Source organism: Meriones unguiculatus, chromosome 16 (assembly GCF_030254825.1).
Source record: "Meriones unguiculatus strain TT.TT164.6M chromosome 16, Bangor_MerUng_6.1, whole genome shotgun sequence".
In the NCBI taxonomy this organism is placed as follows: Eukaryota; Metazoa; Chordata; class Mammalia; order Rodentia; family Muridae; genus Meriones; species Meriones unguiculatus.
The window spans coordinates 30851381-30859072 of NC_083363.1; the positions used below are offsets into that span (position 1 = coordinate 30851381).

Below are 7692 nucleotides of genomic sequence, written 5' to 3' on the forward strand. Positions count from 1 at the left end.
CGCACCCACCCTGAAGAAAACCACGTTCCCTCGAATTGAGGAGGGTGGGTTTGAAAGAAAGGGTCTACTGAATCCAGGTAAGACATAGGCAAAGGCAGGTCCAGTGGGTTTCCAGGGAAGAGGTTGTAGTGAGGGAGTGAGGGTCTCCTGGGAGCTGGGTAGAGCCAGGATGAGGGAGTCTCCCATGAAGACTTGAGAATAAGATGGCCTTGGGCCACATAGAAGGATGAGTTTCCTCCTTCGTGGCTGTTTCTTCAGATCTGTGTTTGGGAGACTGAAGATTTATCCTTCTGCCCTCCCACAGCTGGGTCCTCTCCCCATTCCCTCGGTGGGGAAGTCAAAACCCCTCCTTCCAACCTCTCTCCCACATGTCTTCTCGTCTCTCAGGATCTTCTGAGCTCTGAGCCAAGCAAGCCTTGGAGACGCTCCCTGCCCCCAGTCCTGGAGATTCCCACCCAGTGTAACCGTGTCGGCCCCCCTGGCTGCTGGAGAGCCCATGTGACTGTGTGACACAGATGTTTCCTGCTCCCCGGGGGGCCTGCAGGATCAGTGAGGAGGCCACCCTCAGAACTGACATCTGCCCAGCCATGGGCTGCTACCTGTTGCTGCTGCTCCTGGGACTGGCAGGTAAGCTGCAGACGGAACCACACCTCCCTCACCAGCCAGAAGTACCACAGACGCCACAGCTTCCCCTCTGGAGCCCCACACCACTATGTCAGACGGTGGGCTAGGGGCCTTGCCTGCTGCCATCCAACCCTCGCTCCCACCTCTCTTCCTTCCCCAGGCCAGGGCTCAGCGGACAGCCATCCCGAGGTGCTACAAGCTCCAGTGGGGTCGGCCATTCTGGTGCAGTGCCACTACCGGCTCCAGGACGTGAGGGCTCGCAAGGTGTGGTGCCGGTTCTCGCAGGAAGCCTGCCAGCCGCTGGTGACATCAGCCGTGGACCGAAGGGCTCCCGGGAGCGGACGCATATTCCTCACTGACCTGGGTGGGGGGCTCCTGCAGGTGGAGATGGTGACCCTGCAGGAGGAAGACACGGGGGAGTACGGCTGCGTGGTGGAGGGAGCCGCAGGGCCGCAGACCCTGCACAGGGTCTCCCTGCTGGTGCTGCCACCGGGTGAGTTTGTCTCAAGCTGGGGTCAGGGTGACCTGTGACGGGGACTCGCGGGGCCCTGGGGCCTGGGGCCAACTAGGAAGGCGTTGGGGTGAGCTATCTTTTGAGGGTTCTGCGGGGCTGAGTGGCAGCGGAAGCGTTTGGGAAGCAGATAACCCGCTGGGCAGCAGCCCCTTCCTCTCTCCCTCGCAGCAGCTTTCGGGGGTCCTTGTGTCTTCCTCTAACTCTCCCAAGCTGATTATCTTTACTTTATTTGAAGTTCGATCGTGTTAACAGAAATTCTTTTTTGTGCCTTCCAGCGTGTGTGTGTGTGTGTGTGTGTGTGTGTGTGTGTGTGTAGGTCTATGTGCCCATGCAACACCTGTACAGCCCCAGAGAATGAGTCCTGCTCTAAGTCTCTCCACCTTGAGACAGTATCTGTCGCTCACCCGGAAGTCCGCCATTTTGGAAAGACTGGTTAGCCATATAAGGATGTGCCTTTCTCTAGCCCCCAGCACTGGGGTTTCACAGTCAGCATTTTTAATGGGTATTGGGGATTTGAACTCAAGACCTTATGCTTGCCCATTGAGCCATTTCCCCAGCCCTGCCTTCCTTGAATGACTTAAAGTCTATCTTAACAGAGTTTAGTAAGGGCCTGACCTACAGGTGGGACTGGACTTCAACTCATTCAGGATTTGTTTTTCGTCTTCAGAAGTTTCACTGTGTAGCCCAGACTGGTATGGGACCCATTTATGTAGTCCAAGCTGGCCTCAAACTCAGGATCCTCCTGCCTCAGCCTCCTGAATGCGACTATTATAGGTGTGAAATGCTGTGCCTGATTGCATCCAGTTTTTAAAACTGGGGGAACTTTTTTAAAAAATTAAAAATGTTTAAATCTAATATTTATCTATTAATATTAAATACATTAATGTTTAAGTTCATGGAGCAATCTTAATATAGAAAGCATATTGCTTTTCAGGTCACATCTTTCTAGGTATTTATTAGAATAAAAATGTAATTTAAAAGTAGGATGCTAGAGGTCTGGAGATATGGCTCAGTGGTCAAAAGCACTGGCTGCTCTTCCAGAGGAGCAAGATTTGATTCCCAGCACCCACAGGGCAGCTCACAATCTTCGGAAACTCCAGTTCTAGGGGATCTGATGTCCTCGTCTGGCCTCCTTGGGCACCGGGTACACACATGGTGTACACCTATATGGACACATAACATAAAATAATAAAAAATGAATTTAAAAACTGTGCTAGCCAAGCAGTGGTGGCGCATGCCTTTAATCCCAGCACTTGGGAGGCAGAGGCAGGCGGATCTCTGTGAGTTCGAGGTCAGCCTGGCCTACAGAGGGAGTTTGCAGGATAGCCAAGGGTACACAGAGAGAGACCCTGTCTTAGAAAAATCCCAAACCAAAACCAACCAAACAAACAAATGAAATCGAGTGCTACAAAAACCTGCTCTGGAGGGGGAAGGCTGGAGGTGACTGATGTTTTTCTAGATAGTGGCGCCTTTCATCTTTTGTGACCTACGGCTTGTGTCTTAATCCTGATGATAAAGTCATTCTTCTTTCTTTGGTTTTGCTGGGCAAGTAAGAATAGTGGATCACTGGATTCGCCCTCACTTTCACTCCATGACTAGTACTGTAAAATTTGCAGTTCTCTCTGTCTCTCTGTTTCAGTCTCTGTCTCTTTCTCTCTCACGTGTGTGTGCATGTGCGCGTGCCACAGTGCACGTGTGAGGTAAGAGGACAGCTGGTGAGAGCTGATCCTCTCCTTCACTGTGTGGATTCTGGGGTTCAAACTCAGACCATCAGGCTTGGCAGTAAGGCCCTGTACTTGCCACATCATCTTCCTGGCCCACGGCTGTCGTTTTACACAGTCTAGTAATTCTGGGTTTTGTCTTGTTTCACTTTTTTTTTCCCTCTTTTTTGGGCATCTAGGGTCTCCACACACGTTCTTGTGGGTGTGTACATGGGTGCCTGTGGAGGACAAAGGTCAATGTTGGGTGTCTCACTCTCCACTTTATTTTTGAAGACACTGAACCTGGGACTCTGCTAGGCTGGCTGATTGATGAGTTTCAGGGATCATTCCTGTGTCCATCTATATCCTGTCCCTGGGCTGGGATTACAGACATGCGCTTTATACCTGGCTTGTACACAGGTGCTAGGGATCCAAATTCAGGTCTCCGTGCTTCGACGGCAGGCTCTTCACCCACTGAGCCATCTCCCCTGTCCCTTTTTACTTTCAAAGACATGGTCTGTGTAATCCCAACTAACCCAAAGCTCGAAACATCAACCTCAATGGCCTCAAACTGGAAAGACCCTCTCTCACTGCCTCCCAAATGTTAGGATCACAGGCATACTCCACTGTGCCTGGTGTAACTCCAGCTTCTAACCCCCTAAAAGACAGATTGCAATAATACCAGTCTGGCTGAGAAGAGGGGAGGAGGGAAGAGAGGGAGGGGGCAAGTACCTGGAGATCCCCTTATTGCCGTGGGGCAGGCACTGCATGAAAGGGGTACCCAGGCAGGTCGGCAGAGTATGGTGTCCAGGGAGAGAATGGCCAGTCCCTTAGGCAAGCATTTACTTTCAGAGAGTAGCTCAGCTGGTTTTCTATTGGTGTGATGAGAGAGCGGCTTATGGAAAAAAAAAATGGGGGGGGGGCACTTACAGCTCCAGACAGTTAGAGTCCATGACATTGTAGGGATGACAGAGGACTTAGCACATTGGAGTTCAGGCAATAGCTGGGTTTTCAGAAAGGTCACTGAATCTTGCCTCCCATTAGTGCTGAGCCAGAATCCCCTTAAATCTGAGGGCAGAGCTCAGGATGAGATCCTATCAGCCTGAAGACGGGCTCACAGGGCTACAGGTACATGGGAGGAGGCCCTCAGTGGAGAGCCATGATAGTCAACGAGCAAGGTTGGTGTTGAGGGTGATGAAGCTGTGACAGTACTGTGAGGGTGACAGTAATAGAATCTATCCTGGGGGGAGGGCTGGAGAGATGGCTCCGTGGTTAAGAGGACCATCTGTTCTTCCAAAGGATCAGGGTTCAATCCCCAGCACCCACATGGCAGCTCACAACTGTCTGTAATGCCAATTCCAAGGGATCTGACACACTAATGCACATAAAATAAAATAATTTTAACAAACAAAACATAAAAACAACCCCCCTACCACATAACTTTAGGAAAAAAAATCTATTCTGGCATGATAAGGAAACGCAAACAGATCATACACTGATGGTCAGACATACTGTGAGTGACCTGGAGGGATTCTCATATGGGTCATGGAGCTGGCAGAGATGAAGAAAAGCAGGGGGCTGTGGATAGGAGCTGGTGGCAGAGGGGGAAATGGCTGTGCTCACAACCAGACAGAGATGTAAAGAGTGGAAGCCATTTCCTAACTCAGAGAGTGAAGGAAGGGATGTTCCCAGTCAGTCTGCCTTCCTCGGGCCTCTCTTCCCTTAGCTGCCTTTCCCTAGTTCTTCAGATCTTAACAGGCAGTGGAAGCTGCTCCACAATGTTGTGCACTGCTAAATGTTTCCTTCTGCCTCAGTTCCTAGCCCAGGAGAAGGACAGGACGTGGAGGAAGAGGAAGAGAAAGAGACCTACAGAAACGGAAGTCTGCCCGAGGACCCTTCCTTGGACTCTTCTGGGAGTGCAAGTCCTCCCGAGTTCAGACGGCGTGAGAACAGGTGTGAAGACAGCGGTGTGGAAGGAACTGGGCACTAAACATACACTGGTTTTGAGCTGTGTTGTGAATCCAGTGGAGGGCTGGGGAGGTGGCTCAGCGATAATGAGCACGTGCTCCTACAGAGGATGGAGTTCATCCCCAACGGTTGAAGCAGCCTGTGACTCCGGCTCCAGGGGATCTGATGCTCTCCCCAGGAGTGTGCAGTCACCTGCATGCATGTACATGTATGTTCTCACATACCTAAACAAACAAAATTTAAAAAATCACCTCAAATCAAATGGGGTACCCTGCTAACTCATTCCACTGCTGGGGAACGTCTCTTCAGCAGACAGACTCCATGCATTTCGGCAACTGTCCCTTCACTGTGGCAGATTCCATCAAAGACACCGTGAAAATGTGTCTCTCCTCTCCCCCGTCTGGATCTGCCTTCCTCCCTCCATTCCATCTGCTCTCAATTTTGCTTCCTAAAGAAAGTGGCAGTTTTCTCCACTACTCCAGGGCTCTTAATCTGCAGCTTCCCTGAGGGCTCAGGGCTCAACCAGCCTATCTCTTTCTGTCTCCCAGTATTTCCCTGGTCTGGGGTGCTGTGCTACTACTGGGCCTGCTGGTGGTGGCTGTGGTGCTGTTTGCTGTGATGGCCAGAAAGAAAGGTAGGTCCATGTACTCCAGCAGCTCAGTTTTGGAGACGAGGCTAGGAGTCTAGGCGTGTTTCCCACAGGAAAGACCTTGCTAGTCCTTAGATGAATGAGTTCTCCATAGAGTGGAATTCCAGTGGCTGATAGGGAGAGCAGAAGAGGGGACCCAGTTAGGGCAGGCCCTGGGGAGAGACAGTGAAGAGTGGTGAGTGGTGAGTGGAGGAGAAAGGATGGAAGGAAGGAGCAAGTTCCGGGTGGCAGGTTTAGGTGTCAAGGCAGCTGGAGAAGCAGAAAACGGTCAGGGAGCCAAGGCAGGCTTGTGGGGTGCAGAGGTGAAGGGGTATAGGCTTAGAGATGGGAGTGGGGAAAACAGTTCTGTGCTAGTGAAGGTTTTAGAGGCTTTGGAAGGCTTGGAGCTACTCTGCAAGCAACTAGACTGCCGTTCTGTGTTGCCAGGGAGCAAGCTTGGTGTCTGTGGCCGGTCCCAGAGCAGTGGAGTTTCAAGCATGGTAAGAGACCTCTGCAGGCTCTCCTCACCCGTCACACTGCTGAGTAGGTGGAAATAATCTACAGACCCATCATGGTCCAGACCCTCTGTCCTGTTTATATTTGGGGAGTACCATGGGGGTTAGGATCTCTTCAAAGTCCCCCATGCCACTTTTTTTTTTGACAATGAGGCAGGGTCTCTTTATACTTGGCTGGCCTACAACTTACTATGTAGACCAGGCTGGCCTCAAATTCATGGAGAGCCACCTGCCTTTGCCTCCCTGAGTGCTGCTGTTAAAGGCGTGCACCACCAGTCAGTCCTGGAACTCACTAGGTACCATCGGCCAGTTTGGAACTCACTACGTAGACCAGGCTGAACTTGAACCCTTGAGTGTAGGGATTAAATGTGTGTGTATTCGTGCATGTGCGCACGCCACCATACCTGGCCAAAGCAATGCCCTCTTGTCCCTTTGACATACTGGGATTGTTACAGCAGATCCGGAAACTCAGGCACGCTTTTGTGTGACTCGCCTGCTTTCCTTCCAGGACCCCTCCTCAGCAGCCCACCACAGCAGTGACCCTGGACTGGCTGCCGGGCTGCCCACAGACATACCGTATGTGAGGCTCGACTCGCCACCTCCCTTTGACGCCACCTACACGGGCTTTTCTCTTGATCCTCCACCAGGGAAGCCCCCAGCCCCACCTCCACAACCCTCTCTGCCACCTAAGGTTCTGGTGTCCTCCAAACCTGTGACATATGCCACAGTTGTCTTCCGGGGAGGGGACAAGGGTGAAGGAACTCCCCGTGAGCCAGTTCAGGATCTCGCAAAGAGCCAAACCCCACCCAGCTAAATAATAGACCTTAATACAGACTCTTGGGATCACCCCTGGGGAATTCTCTGTAGCCATCCAAGTAGCTCTGCCTTTTATGCCCAGAGTATGCCAGCAGCGGGTGACCTGGGGCTCTGATCTCGTGTCTTGGTGTAGTGGACGTAGGAAGTCAGATCTGACTGAGGTGTTTGGGGAAGAACTCTTTTGCTGCTTCCTGGTGCTGGTTCTACTGATATTAGGCCAAATAAACTTTGAGGATGTATAAGTGCTTTGTGTATGTGTGTGCATGTCAATGTCACTCTCCTTACTTTTTGAAACAAGGTCTTTCACTGCTGGGGCTGGTTCAGCGGGGCTTGTTGACCAGAAAGCCCTAAGGGTCTTCCTTTCTCCACCTTCCCAGAGCTTGGACTACCAGCATCTGCTGTGCCATCTGGCTTTTTAATCTGGATGTTGGGGAACTGAACTCAGATCCTCAAGTTTACACAGCAAGGACTTTATTGACAGACCCATGTGTGGACTCCTAACAGCTGAGTGGGCAAGATAAACCTAATGGGTGTGTGGGCAAGACAAAGCCTGTTTCACTCGTCACGTGGTTTATGGATGGGTCTGGTCTGGAGCCTGCACTGCCATTGAGGAAGGGGCGTTTCTCCTGGTCAGAGCACTGCGCAACAGAGAGATAGGGAGGACTTGCTCAAAAGTACTTCCTGCCCCTGTCAGGATGCCTGAGAGCACAGGCTTGAGTCTAGGAAGTTCTTCTGCTCTGTACCTTGTGAGCAAGTTACCTTTGATTAGCAGCAGCATTTAATGGGCTGCGGGTGGGTGTGAGGGGCTCACAGGGAGTGGGTAGTGACTGATAAGTTAAAGGAGACTTGGGACAGATGCAGTGTAGGAGATAAGACCACAAAGAGACAGGAAGAAGGACAGGAATGGAAACAGACACCACATTCCCT

The 7692-nt window shown here is 51.5% G+C and overlaps 1 protein-coding gene across 1 annotated transcript; it reads left to right on the plus strand.

Moving 5' to 3' along the window:
- The first annotated feature begins 458 nt into the window (after positions 1-458).
- Treml1 (triggering receptor expressed on myeloid cells like 1) lies at positions 459-7005 on the plus strand. Its single transcript, XM_060369610.1, has 6 exons — positions 459-627; positions 785-1117; positions 4653-4791; positions 5355-5440; positions 5882-5934; positions 6458-7005. The coding sequence occupies exons 1-6, from the start codon at positions 516-518 to the stop codon at positions 6761-6763; spliced, it is 1029 nt and encodes a 342-aa protein (XP_060225593.1). The 5' UTR covers positions 459-515; the 3' UTR covers positions 6764-7005.
- The last annotated feature ends 687 nt before the right edge of the window (positions 7006-7692 follow it).

Excerpts from the sequence above, each read along its gene's own strand:
- Treml1 (XM_060369610.1), top strand. The coding sequence starts at position 516 with ATGTTTCCTGCTCCCCGGGGGGCCTGCAGGATCAGTGAGGAGGCCACC. Across the intron at positions 628-784 it reads GCTGCTCCTGGGACTGGCAG|GCCAGGGCTCAGCGGACAGC; the intron begins GTAAGCTGCAGA and ends TTCCTTCCCCAG. Across the intron at positions 4,792-5,354 it reads TTCAGACGGCGTGAGAACAG|TATTTCCCTGGTCTGGGGTG; the intron begins GTGTGAAGACAG and ends TCTGTCTCCCAG.